The sequence below is a fragment of the Miniopterus natalensis genome, chromosome 16 (genome assembly GCF_054644295.1).
Source record: "Miniopterus natalensis isolate mMinNat1 chromosome 16, mMinNat1.hap1, whole genome shotgun sequence".
Taxonomy (NCBI): domain Eukaryota; kingdom Metazoa; phylum Chordata; class Mammalia; order Chiroptera; family Miniopteridae; genus Miniopterus; species Miniopterus natalensis.
Genome location: NC_142096.1, coordinates 37,139,919 through 37,167,571, shown reverse-complemented (window position 1 = coordinate 37,167,571; position 27,653 = coordinate 37,139,919). Strand labels below are relative to the sequence as shown.

Below are 27,653 nucleotides of genomic sequence, written 5' to 3'. Positions count from 1 at the left end.
AATCTGGAATCATATCTAGATGAAGTTGAAGACTTTATAAGCTGTCAAGCTCATCATGACAGATACAAGTTTCCCAAAATGTTACCTTTTCACTGAAAGCTCCAATTTTAATAGCAACAAATACTGTCCCTGTTTACCTTGCAGTGACAGGTTCAGTTCATTCATTTTGGAGAAAACATTTGCCAAGTACCCAAGTCTCAGTACCACAGTTTGTCAGTAATTCTTTCAATAAAAAATAAAAAAAAGGTCTTCCACTCAAAAACTAAAAAACCAGTTAGTTCAGCTTGCAACTCAGAATGTTGCGTGCTTTTTCAAATAAGCCATCACCTTTTGGTTTGCCTTGGAAGTACCTTATGCATATTTTCTGTTTCATCAAACAACATTAAAAAGGTCTATTCAGCCCGGCCAGGCGAGCTCAGCGGTTAAGCGTCGACCTAGGATCCAGGCGATCAGGGTTCAATTCCCGGTCAGGGCACATGCCTGGGTTGTGGGCTGCAGGTGATCAATGACTCTCTCATCACTGATGTTTCTCTCTCTCTCTCTCCCTCTCCTTTCCTCTCTCTGAAATCAATAAAGATATATTTAAAAAAAAAAAAGGTCTATTCAAGGGTTGATGTTAATAAAATCAATAATTTTTACTGTGTCATCATGGGCCTTCGTAACCTTTATCCGATGAAAGGGAACTTTAGTTCCCAGCAAGGAGTGGTCCCGCTGGCCGAATTTAAATGCTGACGGAATTTAAATGCCGTCTTTTAAAGGTTAAATACTCAGAAACCTAAGCATATATGTTCTTTTTCACAGGCAAAAGGAAAGAAACCATTATTTGTACAGTTGATCCTGGAAAATATATGGAGTTTGTATGATGCTGTCTTTAAAATGCCGTCTTTTAAAGGTTAAATGAAACCCACCTTTCCTTTTTTACTGTATGAGCATCACTGTGCAGAATGCAGTGACCACAGTTTGGGACAGTGCCTTAATACACACTGTTTCACCTCCACTACTGTTTGCATTGTCAGTGCAAATGTCAGAACAGTAGAAAAAGTCAGATAAAACCTCTTATTATTAGGAAAATACTCTGATCGTGAGAACCACTGGTACCCCAAATCGAAGGCTCTATTATGATTTCAGGCCTGCCACTGAGTGGGTTAATGTTTCCTAACTCAGAAGCATGAATGTCCTCATCGGGAGAATGATAAAAGCACCCTCTCTGCCCACCTTACTGCTTATGTGAGGACCGGGTCCTGCCACCCACATGAGAAATTTTGTAAACTGTCCTTGAGTAACACACAGTGGAATGTTAGGCCACTACGTACATATTTATGTATTTTTACTTACTATAGAAAGAACACATGCCTGATGGGGAGAATTTAGACTACAAAGAGAAAATTGCAGTTTCTCTTTTATATTCCCCTTATCCATTGATATTGAGGGTTTATCTTTTTAGTTGCTATTCTGCATGGTTTTTTGTGGGTTTTGGTTTTTTTTCAAATACATGAAATCATATGTCCTAAGCAACTTTGTCTTTCATTAGAGCTCACTTAGTGCTGGCATATGCACTTTCTCTAGCTGGGACAAGTTATGGATTTAGAAGTTCCCCATCCTGGTCCTTCAAACCTCATCCCCACTGCAGCCTCTGTCCTTCCCTATTGGGAGAGCCAGGGTTGGGACATCTGTTTGGTGGGAACCCAGGCACTGGGACAGGAATAGGACCAGGGACTTGCCTGTGCAGTGGGAATACCCAAGTATGTTTAAGAAGGTCTTTAGTCTTTTACTTCATGTTCTTTCTATCCATGTGGGCTTTTGACACCTTAAAGTGAAAACAAGAAGTTTCATAAACGAGTGAAACTTTTAACAAGATCACCTTGCCATTCGTGTAGTTTTCAGATTAAGGTAGAGGTAATCTAGAGTTACAGAGCTGGAGAACATATCAGTGGTTGACAAGAGGTGGAGAAGGGGGCCAGCATGTGACCATGAAGGACTAGCCCAGGGCATTTCTCTGTGTTGATAGACCAGTCCTCTGTGCTGATTGTAGTGGTGGTTATACTAATCTATACATGAGGTAAAATGTCGTAGCACTATACAAAGACATACCAGAAATGTGTGCATGCAGAAGCTGGTGACACTCAGGTGAGGTCTGCACCAGACTGTCAGATGCCAGTGTCGATGTCTGCATCTTGGTAATATGTGATAGGTAGGTAGATAGAAAGATAGACAGGTAGTCAGACAGACAGGACATGTGAGACATTACTGTTGGGAGAAGCTCATTGATGGGTGCAAGGAACCTGGCCTCTCTGTACTACTTCTGCAATTTTGGGGAGTCTGTATATTTTTTTCAAAATAAAAAGGTTAAATAAACATGTAAATCATCAAATTCTAGTTAGGGAGGAAAAGTCCAGAAAATCACTAATAATATAACTATTGTTATTTTAAAAATTCCAAGTAAACCCAATGTACAAAGCAAAATTCCAGTCACACTTCTCTGCTCTTCCTTCACCACGGTCTGTAGTCTCACTTCTTTCACTTGTGTTGGTTTTCTAAAGTAATCAGTCTTTCTCGTGAATTTCTCCCTCTAGTCAAAGTCCTTTATGTGATCACTATTCTGCAAAGGTGAAGTGATTAGCTGTTTCCTCCCAGAAGTGAATCTATCAGGCATGTTGAGTATGGCTGGGGAATGCTGCCTCTTAGTGGTAAGAAGCCACAGAAACACGGACATGATCTATTTCATCAATGTTGTTTGCATTGTTTTTGTGTCAAGGTTTTAAGTGCATGGGCTTTCATGTGAAGTACCTGTCATAGGTTTTGTTCATAGTATGTGCTAGTAGACCTTGGCATTCTAAAAAATTATTATAAATAATTATAAATATTCCTTCAGTTGATTTACCAATCTCTCTGAACTCATCCTTCCTCCAATTAAAGACGCCTTCCTAATCAAAGCCATCCGAAGACATAACACAGTATCTGTTTTACTGAAGCAGAGGTTATTTCTTGTTTCCATGCCTTTATATCTTGTTTTTCTCCCCTGAATGCCTTTTCGTAGTTAATGTGCTAATGACAAAGGCTTTCTTTACAATGCAGCTTCCTTGTCTAAAAAAAAGGAAAATTAGAGAAGAAAAGGAAAGGATGCTGTAGAGTTTTAGCTCTTTCCAAGCATTTTTTGTTGTTCATTTGATTAAATATATAATACAAAAATTATGTTTTGTTTTTTTTTTTTAACCATTTCCAGGAAAGCAGTGAAGTCACTGCCTGTGCTGCTCTGTTCCCAGTGTTGGGCCTTCATGGCCTGTGATGCTGGCCAAGACAAGAGGTCAGCTGAGAATTGTCCCCACTTAATTACCAAACCACAGAATGGGACCGGAAAGGAGTAGCTGGTGGATGGAAATAGATTCTCAGTGGGTAGAGGAAAACCATTGAACCCAAGATCCCCAGTGTAGCAGTAGTTTTAGAAAATATATGTAAAACCTCTCTGAAATTAGTAGGAGGTGCCCAGAAGGGCTGTGGTCCAGCCAGGACTCTCTGCCTCCAGCTCCTTCTAGTCCCTGAGCCTCTGCACAGAGCTGGAGCTTGCATAAGAGCCCAAGCTGCCTCCAGCAGTTAGAGGGCAGCTGTTGCTTCAGTGCTGTTGAAGCAGAGTGAAGATTTCCCCAGCTGCCTAGCATTTCCTGTTTGCACTCTCTGACTGCAGGGCATTATAGTTTGTGTGGAGGGTTTTTAAATTTTTTTTATTTTCCTTCTTTTCTTCCCCCTCAAGAGAATAGCTGGAAATGCAGAGGCTAGATATAGATTAGTAGATTATTTCTCAAACTCTTTGAAACACTGAGAAATGTAGAGAGCTTGGGTGCACTCAACGGTAAATTGGTAGCCCCTGGGTGTCCTGGATTTTATCATACATTTAAAAAACCTCATCTTTTTGCACAATGGTAATCCATCACGGGGAGGTTTCACATTTGATCCTTGGATATCCCCTCATGTTCTGACATGCATCACTGCCAGTTCATGTAGTGGGACAGTCCGTGAAATGAGATCCAACCGTGTGGGTGGAGGCGGGTAAGAGGGAGGTTTCCTTTTTCATTCTGTTATAAACTTTGTACATCTTCAACATAAAAATTTCAGAAATATGGAATAAATCAAGTAAATAAAGATCATTGTGTAATTCTAACTTACTGCTAATATTACGGTATGTCCTTTGAAGTAATTTCATACATTTATACAGAGACACTGTGTGTATATATCATCCAAGTCCACAGTCTCTTATCCAAAACCCTTGGAGTAAGATATGCTTCAAAATTCAGAATTCTCCAGATCTCAGAAGGGTGACGGAATGCATGTTATATAACACCCCCAGTGACTTCTTAGGCAGGTTCTCATAATTAAGCACAATGTTACTTCGGCAGTGAAATGTGTGAATATTTGCACGAAGTGGGATAAAGACTGAAGAGCCCCACCTCAGTTCACATCAGAGCTTCCCACAAAATGAATTCACATCAGGTCAGGTTTTGCTGCTTTAAGTTTTTGTTTAAAAAAAACCACTTCTATTATACATACACCTATAGCTTCATTTACTCCTGACATCAGCCCTACCAGGTAGTAGCCACAATTCTTCATTCTTAACAGCCAAAAAAACTGAGCCCGAACACTTAGTAGCTCTCAGAGCTGACGTGCAGACCAATGCTCTTCTCCCAATTCCATGCCTCTGTGCAAGCACCCTGGACTGCTGCTCAGTGGGCATGGACCTCCTTTTATGGATATAATACGGAAAATATTTAGTTTAAGTAAAAAGTATTGATTTATGTAACAGCAAGTAACACAGTGGCACAGCTGTTGGAAGAATCAGGCAAGCACTGTTCTGAGGTAGTTAACAGCCTTCTGTCTGCATGATCTTGGTCCTGGAAGCCTCCAGAGGTCCTTCTCCAGGCCCAGATCTGGAGGCACAGTGTGCAAAGCAGATGCAGGTGTTTGCCTTGACTCAGAGAATTCTGCCAAACTCAGCCTCACACTCTCTCCTTTGACCCCCCTCCACTCTTCCTGGACTTCCTATTTTCCATCCCAGCCATGGCTCTTCCCTGGGTCCTGCCGCTCCACTTGCCTGCTGCAGATTATGTGTTCTGCCTGAACTGATTTTGGATTCCTCTACAGGTTGTTCCCTTTGATCTCTCCTCAGCTGCACTCAGGCAAGGCCATCTGCTCCAGATTCAGACTCCTGGGCAGGGTCTACAGCCCAAGCAGGGTGCTGCTTTCTGGGCTGCTGTCAGCCAGCACCAGGGAACATGAGTTAGTGAGGGAATGTGGCTGGTTTGGGCTCCACTTGTACAAGCCAGCTGGGTGCTTTAGCTGCGTCTATCCTGCCAAGCGTGCCCAGTGGCCATTCTGGGCTCAGTGCTTCTGGCTCCCTCTGGAATGGGAACAGGAGTTTCAGAGTGAGACACACCTTTTCCTAAGGGTTTCCTTGGAGACACTAATCCCACGCCTTGTTTTGGACAAGAGTTCTGGATTGGAAAGGACGGCATGTTGTGTTACCCTTGGGGATTGACTGCACATGTGCATGTTAAAGGCTTGACATCCTACCATAGAGACCTGTCCAATCCAAAGACCTTTCCTAACTTAGCTGACCCTTGTGCATAGAAGCATTCATGAACTTCTATGGAACCGTTCTGAGAGATGCTGGTTTAGGTGGTTTGCTGGGTCAGGTGATCCATTTCACTTCTTTGTTGGTTTTCATTTTATCCCATTTCATGCCTACACTTCTAGAATTTATTTCTTATTTACATTTCAATGTGGAATGTCTGATACTTAGGCTGGTTGTTTCTTTACACTTTGCCTTTTTATTTTTGATTATACCCTTTAATGCCTTTGGTACGTTTAAAGTTTAAACATGAAGAAACAGTCGACTCATTTAGTCTTGAGTGAGCAGCTTACTACATTTTCCACTAAAAATAATGGGCCCTTTTCTTGACTAATTGCCCAACGTGTTAAAGCAATTGGAAGTTCAAAGAGTGGCAGAAGGCCCAAGACTTTGAAGTCAGATAAAACTGAGTTCAGATCTCTGCTCCACCATTTCCCAAGCTAAGTCACCAGAAGCAGACTCACTGATTTACTCTCTCATTCATTCATTCAGAAAACAAGGATATCAAGAAAGGCCTCAGGGAAGAGACACCCTTTGGCTGAGCCACAAATAATTAGTAGATACTTAGGAAACTATTCTCTTAGGTTTTTAGAGGCTCTTTCCCTTAAATAGAAGCATTAAACAGCATTTCAGCATTTATTTTTAGAGACTGAGATAAAAGTCTATTACTTCAGTATTTTAAAAAGAAGAGAAACTCTGGCCTTGACTCGGTGGCATTTAAGTTGTGTAAAAGGTGCTCCCTAAGTTTAAGTTTGCTGTTGGTAAAACATACTGTGTGATAAAGATGTTCAGTGAAGGCAAGGAAAATGTGATTTGATACCACTTACAGCATGGTTTTGTTCTAGTTTAAACATAACAAATTATACACGACGTGCATGGAAATGAAATTAAAAGTCTGAAAATTGATCATGAACCAACTGACTAATTATTTCAAGCACAAAAAAGAAATCTTTAGGGTTGGGATGTCTTTTTTAAACCGTAGTGTAGCTAGATAGGCTTTTTTCCTTTCGCTTTCCCATTTCTCTTGGTCTTACAAATCTTAGCTACTCTGCCTTTTCTCATAATTATCCTGAAATGGAATCAGATGCTGCACATAATGCAAAAGAAAGTAATGCTTTCATTTTCACTCTTGATGTAGGGAGATGATGCTAAATGTAACCCATCATTTACTTAAATTGAATTAGACAAAATAGAATTGCATTTTTCTGCATTAAGAAGTCTCATGTTCCCTGATCCTCCTACACCTACCCATATTTCTCTGTAAAACTTCCAGTAGAACCATACTTTTCGCTTAAATTCGGGCTTGTCAGTTCTCGAAGCCTTTGGCATAATGGTATAATGAGGCTCCCACCTTTCCTTAGGTCTTTACCAGGTCTCTCAGAGCAGTCACTCACCTCTGTTCTTTTCTCATAGTGGTTACGTCTTAGACCACAGGCAAGGGATGTCCGCTTTCTGGCTGGAGGGCTTATCTAAAGGAACTTTGGACTCCCTTAGGCAGTGGTGCCCAGACTTTACCTTGCTTCCATCTCCCCTAGAAAGCTTGTTTAAACATAGGTTGTTGGGCCCCACCCTCAGAGCATCTGATTTACTAGTTTTGAGATTTCATTTCTAACCAGTTTCATGGTGCTGACACTGTCGGCAGCCTAAGGACCACACTTTAAGGATTGTCATTCTGGACAGAGATCCAGAATTCCCTAGTGTTATAGAGAAACTGTGCCTTTGTTCCTCTAAACCCACTATCTAATTAATTATTTTTACTTTTATTGATGCCATCTGGTTCACATCGTGTATTAAATCACAAGTTGAGTGAGAAATAGGCTGCTGGTTGGTTCTATCGCCCTCTTGTGTTTCTGTGTCATATTTCTTTTTAATAACTTTCTGAATACAAAAATAATACCAGTTCATTGTTGAAAAGTTAGAAAATACAGGGAGAAAAAGCCTAAAATAAAAATCAATAATCTTACAATCCACTACTAAGAAGTTGATATATATCTGTGTCTCTGTGTCCTCTAACCATTTTTCTCTTTACACATATATCTTTTTTTATGTGTATTATTTTAATCATAAATTTTTAACAACATTGAGTTCATACTGTAGCACTGTTTTATAACCCAGTTGTCACTTATTTATATACTTTGAAATGTTTTTCTATTTTGTAAAGTATTATAGCCTAAGACCCTTCACTTAATTGGAAGCATACAGCCTCCTAAAGCAGAGCGGCCCCGTTTGAAGCGAGGTGGGAGACCCATTACCAGCGCCCCCTACCCCTGGGTCTGCAGAACCCAGAGGCCCTGTCCATGACTTTGTTTCTATAGCTGTGTAGAATGCCCATCATTCCATCATCGTTTATTTACCCATCTCCTATTTTGAACATTTCCATTTCTCACTGTTCACAATAATACTCGAGAGCATCTTCTGAAGTTCCTGCATGTGCTGTGTTATGGGTTATTTGGATGCTGGCCTTCATTTCTGTGTGAAGTCACTCTGTAAATATTTGTGTTGTCCTTGATTATTGCTTGAGCCAGTTAGGAAATGGGCAGAAAATGCCCGTGGCCCAAGGTCCCATAGTCGTATCAGTCCTTGCTCAGGTCAAGTTGAGAAGATCACTTTCTTGAGATATTTGAGACTTTTTCAAAGGTCATATTTATATCAAGGCAGAAGTTTTATAGGGGACATTGTGAACTTAGGGTTCTGATAGGAATGATGAAGTGACCCTTCTAACTCTTCAGCAGTACACGGAACTGTTTAGTTACCTTTTCATTTGTTACTTTGTTTGGGGGACAGGGCCACCATCTGCTCCTGAGGCAGTTTGAGTGTGTCCCTGTAACTATTTCCTCGTTGGTCTGGATTTTTTCCTACTGTGTTTAATTGTATCCCAGTAGCTCATTTTAAGCTATAAGATTATTATAACTGGAAGGTACATTACAGACCTTATAGACCTGTCATTTTCTCAAGGGCAGAAATGAACAATGACACAGGCAGGTGGAGTCTAGAGAGCACCAATTCTTCCCAGTTCTCAAAGCTGCTGGCTGAAGGGTGCCCTGGGAGCAGCTCTCACTGGCCCATCCGTCTCCTAAGTCTGGCCTCATCTCCTGCCTTCCATTCAGGTGCTAAGCATTCCAGGAAGACCAAATCAGGTTCCAGTTCTGTAACATTTCTGCATCTCAGAACAGCTTTCCTGGTTTGGAGGGGAATTAATTTGTTCACTTACTCAGTCAACAGGTGTTTTATTGAGCACAATGTGTCTACACTGTGCTGGATGGAGGTTTGTTATAACACTGTGGTGAGACAGTCATAGCCTCTGCCTTCAAGAAGCTTTGCTTTGACAGTAAAAAAACAGACAAGTGGGCCAGTCCTACCTAGTTGAGACTAATGGGGGATTGCAGAGGGGAGACCTATTTGGAATGGTCAAGACCTCACAGAGGAAGTGACATGGAGACTAGAAAGTACTTGGCCAATAGCAAAGGAGAAGTGCTCCAGTCATATGTTAAAGTATGTGGGGAGAGCTCCATGGGTAAAGAAGCTGAAAGGGGCTGGTGTGGTTACTGGGTAGTGGGAACGGCCAGAGGGACTTAACACAGGTCGCCAAGGCCAGACCTAACCTGGGCTGGATTTGTATCCAGTTCAGTGGGAAGCTTTTGAATGGTTTTAAACAGGAGAGTGATATGATCTGATAATCACTTTAAAAGGTCACTCTAACAGCATAACACAGGAAATGAGAATGGCCTTTGGAGTCAGTAGAAACTTTAATTAAAAATCTGACCATCTGCTTACTTACCGTTTGACCTTGGGCATGATACTTAACCTCTCTGAGCCTGTTTCCTCATTAATTGGGCGTGAGGAAGACCCATCTTACAGAGTGGTTGTGAGCAGCAACTTCAGATAACATGCATTAAACACAGTACCATTTGTCATTTTAATGAACTGGATCCAGGCTGCTCTGCCTCGGTTAGACCTGGGTATGAGGGGATGCGTTATTGCACAGCTCGTAGAGACCATCTTGCAGAATGAGGCAGGCAAACGAACGATAAAACTTACCAATGGAGAGAATGTGGTGCAATGTGAAGGACACATGGGGTCCCCTCTTTCCCCCCACCCCAGCCTCAAAAGATCTTTTCCATTTTCTGAAGTGCTGTCATGCTTTTTTCCACCACTACTGCTGAGCTTTTCAGGGGTAAAAAAAAATCCTAAGAATCAACCTAGTTACATTGTCTTAAGAGTCTGCATTGTGTCAGGCATCTTGCATGCATAGTACCAGTATCTAGATCTCACATAGTCCCCCGTAGTGACCTACGGAGGTGGCCTTATAGTTCCCACTCTCTAGGCAAGGAGCCCAAGTCCGTACCATGCCACCTGCTTCGTGTGAGCGTTGGGCACTCAGCCACAGGTCCCTGGGCAGCGGGTGGGTGATAACCCCAGGTCTCGTCTATGTTGAGTTTGTAAGTGCCCTCAACCTGTGAGCAGCATTCTTCATTTCCTCTTAATGCAAAAGCAACCAAATAAAATAAAGCTTAATTGAAAGGTCAGTAATCGCTAATAATAGTTCATTCCTGTATATAGTATGTTACAGTCTTTAAAACACGCTGTTATCTGCAAAAAGATAGTGCTGTAAATGGTTCGTTGACTTCGGAGTTGAACCGGCTTTGTGCTTAGCCCCTCCACTGACCTGGCTGAGCGCGTGTGAACAGATGACGCAGTGGCACCTGCGGGCTGTCAGGAGCAGCCAGCAAGGCTGCGTGTAAAAGCAGGCCGCCCTGTGGTGTCGCTCCCTGATCTCACACCAGCACTGGCTGGTTGAGGAAGGTGCTGGAACACCCACTTTAAAATTAGGAAACGGAGTCGGCAAGGTTAACAGCTAGCAGAGTCACCTGGGCCTGGAGTGATGCGTGGCCACACACCTCTGGGCTTCCCGGTCCTGCCGGAAAATCTTTCCTCTGTCTTAGTCTCGTGGCCACCAGCCTGCTGACACACGGGGCTCCAGTTTCAATAGTTTCAAGGTGGTAAATAGCTCCCTCGGGCACGAAGGAGTTAACCCACCAGCCAGAATACCTAATTCATGCTTGGGAAACGTGGGCTTAACTGGGGGGGGGGGGGGGGGGCTGGCTCATTGTTTTAATTGGATTTTCCCTGGTGAGCAAGTCAGCAGATCCGAATTAGCCTGACTTTCAGGAAACCTTCTCTGCATGTGAAGGGAAAGGAGCAAAACTTATGGCAGTGGAGGGAGAGTATCAGAATTAGTGCAGGATGACAGAGCAGCCGGTTGTGTCCTCCATAACTGAGGGGCAGCCGAGGTGTCGCGGAGGGGCCATCGCGGAGCTGTGCTGCTCCCTGCTGCCCCCACGCCGCCGCTCAGCAGCCCGGGGCAGCAGGGACACCCGCCCACAGCCCCCCGGGCAGCCGGGAAGCGCAGGGCAGTGACCACAGCTGCTTCGTGGCTCCTGCTGTGGGATCTGGTCAGTTCGTGAACAGAGCAGATGGGACGCCTGCCTTAAGCAGCATCCATCACCTTCTAGAGAGGAGAGATGGGTGATGGGTCAGTCATCACATAAACGAGGCCCTTCCGTTTTGTGGTGAAGCAAAGTTAGGTAAAAAAAATCAGGACCGAAGGGGGGGTGTGTGTGTGTGTGTGTGTGTGTGTGTGTGTGTGTGTGTGTGTGTTTATGTCCATAGAGGAAAACTGTCTGTGAAGTCGTCAGCAAGTCTGGTAATGTCTAAACAATCGTAAGGAATAAATGGTTATTTTTATCAAAACCAGTATTAATTACAGTTTATTTGCTCACACAAGTCACTTCTGCATAATGAAAGGATAGATAGCTTCCTCCCGACTGGTTTATTCCAAGTTTCTGTTTGGGCTTGATGGCTGTACTCTCAGGAGAAATAGCCTGTCTGTGAGGAAAGGAACAGCGGTTTGTTTGGAAAGCAGCTGTATTTACCACACCTCAGCGTCATTCCCAAAGTGGTTTTTAATGTGCTGGTGGCTCAATAAAATGCAAAAGATATACTTTTTAAAACATGCTCTTCAGCCTCTTGCTATGTGGAATCACATAAAGAACTTGTTAATTCCATGTTACCATGAAAGGAAAGGAAATGGAGTATAGTCGAGTCAGCAGGAATGGAGTCAATAGAATTTTAGTAAAATAAATGGGAAATAACTATGTGATAGATTGGAAAGGCTTTTTAATAAAAACCCGTTAATGACAGCGAAGGTGCTGCAGGAAGTCTGTCCTGTGTTGTCATGGCATGATGTTGGCTGCGTCGCACTTGCCTTTGGATATGCTATTATTACACAACAGTTTGCAAGTCTTGCTCAGGCCATTAAAAAGTGTTCTGAAGGAACTAGAAAATACATTTTAAAAAACAAAACAACAAAAACCAGGAAAGTCCCAGAATCCCCCAAGGGTGAAATCATGTGATTCATCTCTGTCACAAACCAGGACCTTAAGATATGGGAGAAAACAGGTGTCTCTTCATGGAGAGCTCCACGGAAGGAGATTTTGTTTTCCCTCTCAACGAGTAATTCCTAAACACCTTCTCTTGGGTGGTCTGCTTTCTCTTCACCGTCTCTCTGTATCTTTATAATGAAAGGTAGTTATGATTCACTTTCCACTTAAAATGACCTTTGCCAGTTTTTATAAATGAACCTACTTTTCCTGGGAGAAGTTGGGAAGAGCTTGTAAGTTTTAAGTTGTTTTCCTGTGGCCTTTTCATATAGGCTGGGAAGACTCGGGATCCGTAATACACACTATTTTGCCTTCTTGGCTTCTTATCAACCCCAAGAGTATATGTGTGGATAACCACGAGAAATTCTTAGTTCTTGAGGCTTCTATCAATGTCTCTGCAGCCCACCACCTCCTGCCCGTGCCTGACCACGGTGACGACATGGGGGGGGTGGAGACGTGTCATGTGTTTGCTGTGTGGTCAGTCTATGGCTTTTGAGGGACTTTCCTTATACGCAACCCCCACATTGAGTATTAACCACAGAATTTCATAATTCCTTTGCTATTTTTTTCATGCAGCTTTCAGATCAAGGTGGCAATAACATCACGGGTTGTTTTTCTGCTTCATTTCACAAAGGATTTGAGCCATTGTGACTAAACATTAAAAATGGTTTATAATCACTATGTTTTCATTTGTTGTTTTAGAATGTATACCTTTTGCAAATAAACAATATGTATGTTACCAAAACTTTTCAAAAATGCAGAAAAGTACAGAGTAAAAAGAGTTCCTCTCCCCTTGCCCACCCAGTTCCCACAGGGACCCAGTATCAGCAGTTTCTTCTGTGTCCTTTCAGAAATAACTTAAGCATAACATACTCTATTCTCTTTTTATACAAATTCTTGTACACCATGAATTCTGTCTTACACTTTGCTTTATCTCATAACAACTTATCTTGGAGGTAAGTTAGACAGAAAGAGCTTTCTCGTGTCTGTGGCTGTTTAGAACTTCCATACTTTACTCATCAGTCTCCTGTTGATAAACAATGACCTTTCCATCAGTTAAAGTGCCCTGTAGAGAAGAACCTTATAAGCACGTTTCTGTATTTCCTTCATTCTACAAATGTTTATTGAGCACCTACTCTGCTAGGCTGTGTTCTAAATTCTGGAAATGTAGTAGGCCTTACTCTCAAAGAGGACACAGCAAACCACTAAGGAAACAAACATATAAAATAGGAATGGTAAGGGTTTTAGAGAAAATAATGCAAGGATCTCCATGAACAGAGGAAAGGTAGGTACTGGCTTGATCAGTGGAGGGCGGGATGAGCGCCACCTCACTTACCTGCCATCCACATAAAGTCCTAAAGCACAGGATAGCAGGATGCAGGCGCTTATATCCCAGGCATGAGATTGTTGGGGACTCAGCAAAATGTTATTTCATCTACCCATCTAGGGCAGAGGGTGAATCCTGCTAGTCTTTATCTTTCCCATCTTGTATCCAAAACGAGTGTTTTTCAACCTTGCTTTTTTTTATTATTATTACTTGCAAACCCTCACCCCAAGGATTCTGCTTAAAGACATTGTCTTCTCATCACTTCCCCCATAAAATTTAATACCGTAGGTTTTCTCTGCATCAATGTACGTACTGTTTCCCTTTGGAAGGCCACAAATCATCATAATATCAGATTCTTTTTCACCTCACTCCCCAGGAATCAGGGCCCTAGACCCTCACAGACCTGTACTGAATCTTCAGCCTCTTGCTGCTGGCTGGCCTGCCAGCCAGGCTTTCTCTGTATGGGTGGTGGTGAAATTGCATGGGTAGAATTGTCTTGGTAGGAATCACTTTGTCTTTGAAATGAGAAAGAAAGAGTTGGTTGTTTCTGTTCAGCCCCTGGTGGTTTGCACTGAAAACTTACTCGTGTAAAATTGGGGGGCAGGGAGGGTAGGGGTGTAGGATGACTTGCCAACAGCGGGAAGCCTGGGATGAGAAGCACAGGAAAGGCTTAGGGAGAAGTGGGCCAAAGGAAGGTCTCCCGCATTGCCGTATTCATATTTAATGTCCCAAAGGATTTTATAAATAAGCATGTGCTCAGCACTTCCTAGGTGTCAGGGAATGAGCCAGCACTTGCCACGGGCATTAACTCATCCTGTCTTCACAACAGCCATCAGGAGAGGTTAGAATGTTCTCACTTTAGCCCAGTCAGTGTGGCTCAGGTCCCTGGTTCGATTCCCAGTCAGGGCACATGCCTGGCTCTTGGGCTCAATCCCCAGTAGGGGGCATGCAGGAGGCAGCCGATCATAGTTCTCATCTCTGTCCCTCTCCCTCCCTCTCTCAAATCAATGAAAACATATTATAAAAAAAAAAAAGAATGTCCTCACTTTAGAGGTGTGGTTAGGAAGGTCAGCACAAAGCCAGGCGTGACGGTGCCTGCCCTCCTCACACCACCACCTCCCTCCGCCTCCGGTGCAGTAACATGGTGGAGGGCTTGCTGGCCGCATGCTGACTGCACTCGTCCCTGGGGTGTGAGCTCTCTGAAGGCAGCAGTGCTGTTTTATTTGTCTGCCTCCCCAGCCCCTAGTACAGCAGGTGTCAAAGAATAGGTACTTAGGAAGATTGATGATGGATGGACGGACAGACAGACAAATATGCTTACACTTAAGTAAAATTCTTCAGTGAGTTCAGTGAGGGAACCCAGCCTCTCCATCTGTAACCCGGTTCTGTGGGTGGCTGCAGTCTTAGTTCTATGCTGCTAAAACTGATTTCACCAAGATACAGCAGGTCCTCCAATAACAACGTTGTTTTGCTCAACAGCATTTCATTATAAATGCTGATGAGATGCTATGGGAACTTACCCTTGTTTCTGTCAGTTAGCCTGTGGTGTAACTGGTTTCGTTGCCTCTTTTCCCTTAAAGTCACAGAACCTCTCATCCATGTTAAGTGAGGGCTTACTGTACTGGATCTCCTGGAAGGCAGATTCCACTGTCCTGGCATTGCTGATTCTGTCTGCACTTGTCCGTCCCTCCCTTGTTTCCTGCCACCCCTCTCTCCACTGGGTAGCAGCTTCATCTCTCTCCTCTGTAGACTCCTCTTCATACCATCTTAAAATCAAAGAGGCCCAGGCCACTGGCTCAGAACAGTGAAGAAACCTGCACCCCAGCAGCAGATGGCGCTGCCTAAATACCTTGTCTTCTTCACGAAATCTAGACCCTGAGGATACAGTTGTGAGCAGGGCAGTCAGGGATCTGCCCTCATTAAGCTTATGTTCTGGTCAGGGAGACAAAATATATATATAAACAAACCAGATCATTTTAGGTCATGGTAAATACCATAAAAGAATATAAAAAGGAAATTTTTAAATGTAAAGAATAGAATTAAGGAGGCTGTAAATGCAAGTTGTATAACCTCACTCTGACTGAGGCACTTGAAGAAGTCAGATTGTGAGCCGAGGCATCATGCACAGGTGCACATACGCTGCTGTACCGCGTTCAGAGCGCCGGCCCTGGGGCACGCCGCCCGATCCAGAGGGGTCAGTGATGCCGCCTGACCTGGAGGTGTCCCCCTGGCGGGTGCATGGGGTCCTGGCCTGAAGTCTGGTGTGCGGGAAGTGAGGTCAGCATTAGTGGCCTCACTGTTCCATGTTTCTCTCTTTTCTAACAGCTCCCACCTTTGCTTTGTCTTTCAGCTCCAGGGTCTGAGCCACAATGTGATCTTCACCTTGGACTCCCTGTTAAAAGGAGACCTGAAGGGAGTCAAAGGAGTAAGTGTTCAGAAATTTGATTTTCACTGTAACTTGAAAGGATTGATTTTTTTTTTCTCTTTTAAGATCTTAGTGCTACTTGTATTTGAAAGGCACTGTGAACATTTTTATCATAAAAAAGTGTTGTCGGAAAATGATCAGTGGAAAAGATGTGCCACTTTCCATAACGTTATTGACTGAGGAACAAAATTCAGACACTTTGGGGAAGATTGAGGGCCAAGGTGGGTGGGGCAGCATCCGCACCTGGGTCTCAGCTCCATCCCTAGTGGACCCCGTGGGCACATGTTGTGCTCCATAAGGTACGGAAGGTGCTGGGCCCACCCCCAGGGCTTGTATGCGGTCACCTCCCCAACCCCTCACAGTAACCAGGGAGTCGGGGAGGTGCTTCACAGTGACCAGGATGCTCGCCCTTCCTACGCTCTCAGGCCAGGCCTCTCGTCTGTAATAATAGTGCAATGTGTGTGCGCGTGGCTTGTAAAAAGTTTAAGCGTGTTGTGAAGGAAAGCATTTTTGCTAAGATGTTATTTCAAAATTATTTACTCACCTTTAAGCAACAGTACATTCAATTTCAGTTTCCTTTTCTCTTTTCTAAGGACCTCAAGAAGCCATTCGACAAAGCGTGGAAAGATTATGAGACAAAGTTGTAAGTGGGTTTTTTCTTTGTTTTGTTTTCATTTGGTTTGGGTTTTCTTATATTGTCTTGAGTTTCCTAAGAAAAAGAATGACTGGGAAAAAGACAGAGCCCTTAACTTACATCTTCTGGACAAAAAAAGTGCTTAGTACCTGCTTATAAGGGTGAAGAGGTTGGCCTGCCTGGTGGGTCACTGGAGGGCTCAGGGAGGTGACGCACAGGAGCCCTGGGCGTGGGCCCCGCACCTCTGTACCTTACAGAGCACAGCACGTGCCTGTGTTATGATTCTGAGACGCTGTGACACCAGGCTGTGGGGTGGGGTGGGAGGAGAAATTATTTTAAAGCATTTAATAGAAATCTTGGCAGAAACCTCAATAACTGTAAACATAAGAGAATAAAAGCATTTCTGAAGGCGACAATAGCAGCAAAATGACAAGGAAAAGAAACATTCAGGATTAAATATTTTTCTCCCAAACCACTTTCATAATTGCTTACGTAATAACTACATTGTCGGAGCCTTGCCGCCTTAGGAACACTGTTGTGCGTTGACGTTAAGTGCAGCTGAGAACAAAGGGGCTCGTCGGGTGGTCAGCTGGTGTAGCTGAACGCTGCGGGCACTGCCCTGCTCTGTGAAAGTGGGTCGCGCGCTCGCGAGTGACTGAGCACTGCCCCGCCCGGAGGCAACTGCCTGCACTCGGAGCGAATAGAACGGAGCGCTTAGGAAGGGGGTGGGAGCTCCCAGCTCGGGAAGCATTTTGCTGTAACTTGTGGGCCATATCTCCCCTGTAGGACACAGGACACCCAAACAAGGCATGTGCTTTGTCAGCCGAAGTACTGCAAGACTTGGTGGCACAGTTGTATTTGTATAATAATCTACGCGTCAGTTGAAGACCTTGACGTGTCTGGTTGTCAGTATTATGGTTATCATAGAACATAAAATGTTCTAAGAAGACCTAGGTGTCATTCACAGCACCTCTACCAAATGGTATATAGACTTGTCTGTTCACTGGTCTATATTGTTCTCTGAAATCTGAACTCGGAGAGGACAGTGACCACCTAGTCCCTGTGTGTGGTGTTAATCTCCCAGTATCTACCGTTCCTTGGCATAGAGTTGCTGCACAGGGAACATTTATTGGAGGAGTAAAGGATTATCCAGACCTAGGAATGTGTAACAGGAATAGTGCATTGAGTGGGCCCTGATCTCACCAGGAAGATTTTGGTTTTGTCTTTGTTTTTTAATAAATCCCTGTCAACAAATTATTTTCCCACGATAGGCTTCTTTCCTTCTGACATGGTGTGGTATAGGAAGAAAAAAAGCTGAACGTGTCTGTTTGATGGAGTGAGGCTCATTTGATTATGAGTTACAGAAAACTAAATGACTTAGTGCCAAAAAGATTTATTAACTTTGATAACGAAGGAGGCTGCACGTTTTCTCTGGTCTTCCATTTAGAACTCCAGAGGCAGTGAGAGGTCGTGGTTAGGATCACAGGCTTGGGAATGAGATCTGCATGAGAATCAACTTCGATGCCCCTCACCTGTAAAATAATATAAACATTACCTACTTCTCAAAGTTTTTGTAAGGGCAAGGGAAGGTCATGTGCTAAAGCAATTGTCATAGTTGCCTAGTGTACAGTAGGGACTTAAATAATTTTTATTAGGTTTAATGATCAAATATTATTTGACCAAAACAATACATATTCATAAAACGTCAAGTAGTACTCGTATCAGTGAAGACTTACCCCGACTGCATACAATAGAAACCCCGGACAACAATGGCTACAACATGGAGTTGAATATAAAGCATTCTAGGGTGGCCAAGCACCCTTCACAGCACTTCCCGCACGACACACAGACTGTGTGGCTGGTCGAGTGTCTGTTGTCCTCAGCATCTAAACTCAGAGAGTTTGTGCTGTACCTGATGATACAGGGCTCTTTTCCAGTGATGAGGGGCGAGTGAATATTAAGTAGGCAGCCAGTGAGCTTCAAGTGGAAAAACTCAGCAGCCCTCTGCCCAACCCTCCCTACCTCCTGGGCTCTCCTTTTTCCAACTCTCACCCGAACCCTGGTTCATCTCCCTGTTCCTCAGTGTTCTCTTGCTGGTCTTTCCTGGTTGCTGTGGTCAGCGAGGATTTGGCTCTCTAGCACAGACATCACTTGCCTGGCCCCCCCCCATTCGTCTAATGTCCAGTATGATTGATACAGTTGTGCTGAGTATCCACTGCAGTCTCAGTGAGGGGTTAGGATTGAATTTCCATTCTTATAGTTCAATCTTTTGCTGCTGCTTAGTGAAATAATTACCTCATTTCTTCCTTTGCTTAGTTCTGTATGAATCTTTTGTGAATTTTTGTTATCTTTTCCAACAGATGTCCTACACCAATTAATACTGATTCTGTTTAGAAAATACATGATGTGTATTACTGTAATGATTATGTATCTATTCTTAAATTCCCTGTCAGTTCCTTCCTTTCTCTCCTGGAGACATCCATCCCGAGCTCTTCACGTCAGTGGGGATGTCATTCTGTGCTGCCCCCTAGTGATCGGTCTTCTACTTACTCTTGCCCAGGGTAATCCCAATTTTGCTAGCACACCACCTCCAGTCCTTTCCAAAGAACAGCTCTAAAGGAGGTAAAATTTTCAGGTTTTGAGGTGCCCAAAACTATCTTCATTCTGCCATCACATAGAATGAGAGTTTGGCTGAATGTATAATCTTAACTTTATAATCATTTTCTTTCAAAATGTCAAAAGTATTTCTTTTGTTGGTAATGAAAAAATCTGATGCCTCAAATAAGCCAGGCAGAGAAAGACAAACATCACATGATCTCGCTTATATGTGGAATCTAAAGAACTTAATAAACTGATGAACGGAATAGATTCAATGACATGGAAGCATAGATCAGACTGACGAATGTCAGAGGGATGGAGGAGGGTGGGTGGGTAGAGGGGGAGAGAGTAACCAAAGAACTTATATGCAGATATGCACAACCCAAGGACATGGACAATGGTGGGGAGAGGGATTGGGGAGGGGGATGGGACGGGGTGGAACGGGTCATTGGGGAGAAAAAGGGACATCTGTAATATTTTAAACAAAAAAACAAAAAACAAAATCTGTTGCCTCTCTGATCCCCATTTATTTTTCTATGATATGTGGAGTTTTTTTGGGGGGGGGTATTTTCAATTAGGAAATGTTGAGGTCTTTTTTTTATAAAGGATTTTACAAAGTTTCTTCGTGGGCTATGGTGTATCCATTGACCTTCTGTTTGCAATTTTTAGTTCTTCAATTCTGGGATATTTACTTGTAATTCCTCTCATCTGTTTTGTGTGGGGTTTTGTTCTCATTTTTCTAAAACTCCTCCTCATATTATGTTGGACTTTCTAGATTGTTCTTATAATTCTCTCTGTTCTGTTTGTTATATTTTAGGTCATTTCTTCAACCTTTCTTTCCCACTGTTTCAGCTGACCTTTTTATGTTGGCTATCATATTTTAAATTTCTGAAAGGTCTTTTTCTCAATTAATTGGGTTTTCTTGTGTGGGTTGGGTTTTTTGTTGGTTGGTTGGTTGGTTGGGGGGGGGGGGTCGGTTTGGGTTGGGTTTTTTTTCCTTTTAATGGTTTCTTGTTTCATAGGGGCACTGTTCTAGCTCTCTGGTGATATGGTTGCACTTCATGAAATTTTCTGCTCCCTGTTGCCTCTAGTTCCGTTCACCACCACCCTGCCACTTTTTATTTTGATCTCACACTTTCCTTTTGGAGCCTTTTCTCACTCATCTTAGAATCCTTGACTGCCTCTTCGTATCTCCGCAAGACACCCAGACGTTGATGAGAGCCTATTACATCAGCGGGGTTTGTCAGGAAAGCAGTGAGCTGCCTTTTTAGGTTTTAAGTTCTGGGATGTCAAGACAGCTTTCCTATCAGGAGTAGTCTGAATGTCAGTATCTACAGTGTGTCTTCTGGACCAGTCAGTTCCCTCAGCCCCCTTCCTGGATTGTATATGGGAACTTTCTTTCCAAAAGCTACACAGGCCAGGGAGGCAAGGAGCCTGTCATTGGGGTGCAGACTTCCCCTTTGATCTGCCCTTTCAGTTATTTGTAGAATTATGTCACCCTTTTTTATCTCCACTTGTCTTGTCTCTGGGACATTACCCTTTTTGAATGACTTTACTGTCATGTTAGTGGGATTGCTGAACGAAGAAGAAATAAACGTGATCGAGTCACCATGTTAACTCAGAAATCTGTTATTACTGCTAAGTTACGCCTGCCCCTCATGTTTCTTCTCAAGTGTCTATAGCGTCCTGCTGCTTCTCCTACCCACGCCAAGGAGGAGAGAACTGAGATTTATTTTTCTTCTGGTAAAAACCTGCCATCACGCCTGTGTTACTGCCAAAGTGACATGAAAGGCTTGCTTAAATGTAACATTAGAGTATTAGCATGAATCCCAGCCAGGTTCATAATAGGTTTTCCATTGATTGGGTTCATGGGTTGATTTTCCACTGTTTGTATATAGACAAGGATACTGGCTTTCTTTGGGGTTTGATTTTCCACCACCACAATTTAAAAGAAGACTTGAAGGCAAAGTCACTTACTCTTTGCGTTCACAACTAGAAATTACAGGCTAGTTCTGAAATTAGAAGTCTGTTTTCAAGGTCAGTGGATTTTTGGAGAGAGGACTGTGACCATTGGTGTTATTACCAGAGCATCATCTATCATAGCCAAGCATTAGCCTCGGGCACTGTAGGTTTAATGTGGGGCCTCTTCCTTCTTACTGTTCAGGTCCCCTCTCCACTGAAGAATGCTTTATGGATTCCAAATTATAGATTGGGACTTCTCCCAGTCCTTACTTTGTACAACCCAACACCAGGTGGTTGAATGATTAAAATGTGTTATTGGGATATGGAAACAGCCCATGCTTAGAAGACTATTGGAAATTATATATATGACTAATTTTTGTGCACAAAGACCCGTTATATACTTTGTCTTAAAATAATTCTAAGTCTAATCATCTATTGAAAATCAAAATATGCCTCAGTTCTTCGACTTTCTGATTCTTTTTCATCATAAAGTACCCAAAAAAAAGTAAACTATCAAAATTTCTTCATGCCAGCCAAAATGTAAGAATTTGTATAAATCCACCCTGTGGGAGATCAAAGTTAAATATGAGAAGTTTCTAGTAGAAAACCCATTCCGTGTGTTTGTTCTCTTTGAACTTAGACTTTTACTTCTGATTGCTGTTACCAGCTTAAGGATCGCTGCATCTTAACTCTAGTAATCAAGAAATAATCCAGTGATTCTCACTGAAGGAAGGATGTGTGTGTGTGTTAATGGTGACATCTGCTTTAATTCTAGTACAAAAATTGAGAAGGAGAAGAGAGAGCATGCGAAACAGCACGGGATGATCCGCACAGAGATCACCGGGGCCGAGATTGCAGAGGAAATGGAGAAGGAGCGGCGCCTCTTTCAGCTCCAGATGTGCGAAGTAAGAACAGGCTTTTCAGCCATTTGCCTAGAATTTCATTAATTGGGATCCTTCCTGTGGGTCAGCGGTTTTCATGCTTAAAAGCAGGCTATGCTTGATTATTAGAGGAGGGGACAGTTACTTAAGGTTCTAATCTCATTTTTCTCCAAGCCTTTGGGATCGTCCATGTCACTGTTGTCTCATATTTTGAGCCCGGGGCCTGTGGGGCTCTTTAAGCCAAAGCAGGATTCTTTGGTGAGAACTTTAATGTTGCTTGCGAATGAGTGTGGAAAGAAAAATTGGGGGTGAGAGGTAACACTGGTGAATATTAGGTTTTACTGGTACAGTTTTAAAGCATGTTGTTTTTTAACCATGTGTCCAATTTGAATGAAAGCTGAAGTGGTCATTAAGAAAGTCTATGAGTTCATGGGGGAAAAAAAAAAACACAACAAAAGCATGCTGCCTCAAACTTAGAGCAGTGGTTCTCAAACTGCGTTCCCATAGAACACCAGCCGGCCTTGACCTAGAGACCAACCCCTCTGACATTAATACTGAGTAATAGAATTCCTTTTGCTGTTTTTGGAAACTAAAACTGGATAGAGTTTTCTTAATTTTAAGTTTTCCTTCCTTAATTTTTTTCTCCCTCCCCCAAACCTTTGGCTCCTCCTTGAACTTGTCTGTCACGAACACTTCACACAGTGAAATAAGTGAACAGGAGGCGAACCGTGTCAACAACAAACCGTGGCCAGCTGTAAAACTCAGAACTAGTAATGTTCAGTGCACAAATTAATAATGCGTTACTTTTATCATTTCATTTTTAGTAGCAAAAGTTCTTTCTTATCTCTTGGTCTAAAAGTCTTAATACCTTATGGCACATTCCTTGGAGAAAGTGCTGTTTCACTTGTTTTCCGCACAGAATGGTTCATCTTTCAGGTCTTGACCACGTGAACACAGAGTTTGAGAACCACTGCACCAGAGGAAATGAATCAGTTATTCCAGAATGTTTTGCTGTGTTTGATTTCTGCGTGTCTAGTAAGCTAATCTCAAATGTTTATAAAATGCTAACACGCTAATCGATTTGTTTAGTACACTCGTGCCTGTGTCGGATCAGCATTCCCTAAATTAAGCTCACACCATCTGAAGACAGCCGAGGCCCAGTAGCTGGTGCAGATTCACAAATGAGGGACTGCCCCCAAAACCATGACTGAAGAGCCCTGTCTGTAATGATCAGCTCCCAATTCTGTTTTATTTCCACAGTATCTCATTAAAGTTAACGAAATCAAGACCAAAAAGGGTGTGGACCTGCTGCAGAATCTCATCAAGTATTATCATGCACAGTGCAAGTAAGTAGAATATTGTCTTCATGATTCAGAGCCCAAGTAAAGGCCCTTCACTTCAGTTTTCTTGCTACTTTCTGGTCTTCCTTTGGTCACTCTATGGTGGTATAATGGCCTTCCAGCCAGTGATAAGAAGTAGTATTGTCGCCCAGATTCACTATTTTCTGTAAACCAGTAACTCAAATTAGTGCAACTGTTTGGCTACTTGAAAGTGCTATGGTACTTAGAAAGGCTGGCATTGGCTGTGACAGCCTGTGGGACTCTTATTACAGTCACTGTGTCCTTGCCTCTAAAGAGCCCTCCCTGGCAGTCCTCTGCCCCTCCCCTTTTACTTGGCATCTTACCTGTTACTGGGTCATTTGTACCACACATTCTTACTTGGGATTTTGTTTTTTTGTTTTTCATTATCTAAATTAAGTGAAATTAATGATATGGACAGTAAAAATACTCTGCATTTGTACCTGGATTGCTGGTATATTTTGAGAGACATACCGGCCCCTATTTTGTTTGTTCACATGGTCAGGCTTCCTTTTTATGCTGTTTGAGGTTCTACAACACCACATTTGCTTTTTTACTTCTTGTTTACTTACCAAGTTAGCTTTTGTGGGTTTTCTGGTAGTTTTTAAAGTCTGTATTGAATTGGTGGAAGTCACAGACAAAATGGTGCAAGGACTTTCCCCAGCCATCCAGGCAGCTCCCATACTTAAAAGTGGAGTGATATAAAGGCCATCAGGACTCGACAGGACGCTAACTCTCCAGAAAGTTAACATGTATAACTTCCTTTGATAAGCTTTCTTAATTCTTCTAATGATGTTATGTCCAGAGAGATCTTTACATTCACGTGAAACGTTCTAGAAGGTTCGCATTAATGTTGTGGGAAACATACAAGGCCTGAGTCAGATGGATAGGTAGGTTCAGATCCTGGCTCTGCAACTGGGTGACCATGTGATCCTTCTCAGGTGCTTCTCAACCTCAGTCTCCTTGTCTGTCAAATGGGGTTAAGGTTTGTAGGCCCACTTGGGGTTTTGTGAGGATATGGGAGTTAAATGAGATAATGATGCATGTGGATGCTCAGCCCAGGGTCCACTACATGAATGTGTCCTGCTGCTCACCCACTCCTTTACCGCCTCGCAAGTGTCATTACGATCTGCAGGGTAAAGAGCACTTACAGGAGGCCCTTTATTACCCTCCGTTTTACGGGTAATAATAGTAAACATTTATCGGGAGCAATCAGGGAATTGCAGCTGAGAAAGGAGGAGCAGAGCTGCCCCGTGTCACTTCCTTTCATTTCATCGATGTGCAGCATCTCAAAGCGCTGAAACATGCATTTTGTCGGTGCCACCTCAAGGAAAAGCAGTGCCCTTCCTCCGTCCAGCGTGGGCCTGGAGTGTTTCTTGTGTGCGGCTCCGACATCAGCTTGCTTGTTCTCCATGTCAGATGGGACTTTCTCAGGGTGGGGATGGGGATACTTTTTGCTAACACGGTGCCCACTAGCCACACGCCACTTGCAGTGTGGCCGGTGAGACTTCACAAACTGAACTTTTCATTTATTTAAATTAGTCGCATGTGATCAGTAGCAAATTTAAACTCACCTTTAAAAAAAAAAGAAAAAAGTGATTAAATTCCCTTCATGTTGAAAGTGAAAATAAACACCTTTACAAAAATATCTTCAGAGACTATGTGTCCCTCTGGGAAGGGAATAAGTCCTTGTATAATAAGCCCATGCCGTCCTGGTGAAGAAAGGCAACATTGATCGAGTGCATCCTGACTGCCCAGCACTTGGCTGAGTGGTTTTGTGTGTGTCATCTGTAGCATTCGCCCCATCAAGTACAGATATCATGAGCAGAAGTGAAGGGACATGCCAGGGTCCCATAGCTAAGCTATCTCTGGTCACAGAGCCCTTCCTTTTCCATTGCAAGACGTCCTGACAGCATCCATCTAACACGGAAGTGTTCTACCCTCAGAACCTTTCTCCAGAAATTATTTAAGTGCAGTATCAGAGAACAGAATTGGTTTTGCTGTGATTGATGTGGTAGCCACGCTTCCCTGATGTAGAAGATGCTGGCTCTAAGGAAGACGTGTCTTGCCTTGTGGATGGGACCGTGCTGACGCCGTGAGCTTAGGGATGGCCTGCTCTGGGCAGAACCTTGCTAGCTGCTATAGGGCTGGCACTTAGGCCTGGGCACAAGCAAATGCTGATAAGATGCCCTCCCCTTGGCAAAACTAGGGATAGCTGCTTGGGAAGGCAGCAAGTGAGCTGAGCGACAAGAGAATGAGTTTGGCAGGGAAGGGCATTTCAGGCAGAGGGAACAGTGTGTGCAAAGGCAGGAGGGGCAACTAGAAATAATGTAGCGTGGTGGAGCCCAGAGTTCTTGAGGGAAACTAGTAGAAGATAAAACCAGAAAGATATTCGGGGTCCAGAACATAAATGCTGTGCCAAGTTGTTTAACTTTCATCTCCATAGGCAATGGTGAACAGCTGGATGTTGGAAGATAAGGGTTTAAATGTAGCTTTCCAGTTAATAGTTAACCGAAAAGCCCTCTTTCCACGGCTCCCTGTTGCTGAATAACTTTCTGAAGATAGTGTTTCTCATCCTCACTTCAGTACGGTTCTCGCTGAAGATGAGACTCAAAGAATTTTGGAACCTGTAGGAGTTCAGTAATCACCCTGATGGCCTGTTCTGATGGGGTTGTCCAGTTACCATTGACTGTACACATTAAGCTGAATATATATATGGAACCCAAGATATGAGCCCTAAAAGATATGCTTCATTCCTAACCACTGAGTTAGCCTCTGCTTTGTGCCAGGGACACTTGGACGTGGAAATGAGACAGTCCCCATCTTCACTGATCTCATCCTTTTGTGGGGCGACAGCAACACAGATAAAGTGTATTGAGAAATAATCTGCTGTGGGGGCAGCTTTCAACACAGTAGAGAAAGTTCTAGACACTGAAACACATGGGCTCCCGAGTAGACATGCTCAGACAAGAAATATCTTCACTGGGTAGTTAAGCACAGGGTGTCAGAATCAGAACCTAGACCTGAATCCCGTTTCTGCCACTTCCTAGTTGTATGAGGAACTTGGGCAAGTCACGGCTCACTCTGCCTTTGAACTGGAGATGCGATTGAAGCACTTACTGACTCATTGGGCTGGTTGCGAGGAGTTCATTCAATAATTCATGGGAAGTGCCAAGCTCGCTGGGCATTGGATAATGCTCGGCCACATTGGGCTTATCTCTCAGGGTGAAATAAAGCACCTTCTCATGTTCGTGGTGGGATAAAGCCCTTCAGGTCCGCCAGTACTATTGACCCAACATCCTGCGTCTCATGTGTGTTTGGAACACGGGGACCTTTGGGGAACTGAACGAATGCTGACTTGTGTCCAGCCTCTATTTCTCATTCCATCCCATCTCTTTTTAGAGTTAATTTCATGATGCCCCACTGGTTAATGTGTCCCCGTCTCTCTCTTGAATTCAAATGAGGCACAACCAGGGGGAGCTGTTCTGTGTGTAGAAGAGCAAACACATCATGAGGTCATTGTGTGAGACAGCGACTAATTTGCATTGTCTATGTGATGTCTGCTAGCACCTGACGGTAGTGCTTCCATAAGCGTCTGTTGGCACTTCTTTAAAAAATACTGAAATTTGTTTTACACATCTTTTGTGTAGATATGTGGTAGAGAGTAAATATGTAAGGATTTTTGGATTTTTCAGACAATTATGGGTCATTTCATTTTTATACTGCTGGTAACTGATGTTTTCCATTGTAGTTTCTTTCAAGACGGCTTGAAAACGGCTGATAAATTGAAACAGTACATTGAAAAACTGGCTACTGATTTATATAATGTAAGTTCTTTATAAAATACATGCATTTTAACTTGCTCTGTAGATAAGTATCAGTAAATTTGAAATCTGTATAGGAAAGTATTAAAGAAAAAAAGACTAGTTAAGTGGTGTGTCCGAATGAAGACAGATGAACCTTCAGTTTCATGCAGGGAAGTCGTCAGCGGTGGAATGTTCCAGAGTATGTTTTGGGTGCAAAGGAGGAGCAGGGAGGAGAGTCTAGGGGATGCTTCTAGGTGACTCTCTGTTCAGGTTCAGTAGCATCATGGGTGCCCTTCACTCAGCAATTGCAAAAAGAACGTTGGATCGTGAAAGGTTAAAAATTGTCTCTGAGTAGGTAAGGGTATGAATTTTTTTGGCTTGCTTGTTTTATATTGCCTATTTTTTTCTCATATCTAGGTTTTGCTTTTATAATAGCAAAATCTGAAGGAAGCTTTCCTGAGGAAGAAAACTAAATGCACATGTTTAAATGTCCACCTTGATTCCCATAAACTGCTTGGCAGTGAATAATATTAAAAATATATGTTTTATGAGTGCAAATTCTTATGTTCAAATAAGGTTTTAAGGTTACAGATAATGCCCTG

General features: G+C 43.0%; 1 protein-coding gene across 4 annotated transcripts in view; it reads left to right on the top strand.

The window, feature by feature from the left end:
- ASAP1 (ArfGAP with SH3 domain, ankyrin repeat and PH domain 1) overlaps positions 1–27,653 on the top strand; it is a 281,291-nt gene that overhangs the window by 188,188 nt on the left and 65,450 nt on the right. For all 4 annotated transcript variants that reach the window (XM_087825491.1, XM_087825490.1, XM_087825493.1 and 1 more), the window contains 5 exons: positions 15,738–15,812; positions 16,406–16,455; positions 21,782–21,911; positions 23,148–23,233; positions 26,997–27,072. In XM_087825491.1, the coding sequence (XP_087681617.1) occupies positions 15,738–15,812; positions 16,406–16,455; positions 21,782–21,911; positions 23,148–23,233; positions 26,997–27,072 (417 nt within the window). The remainder of the gene's footprint in view (positions 1–15,737; positions 15,813–16,405; positions 16,456–21,781; positions 21,912–23,147; positions 23,234–26,996; positions 27,073–27,653) is intronic.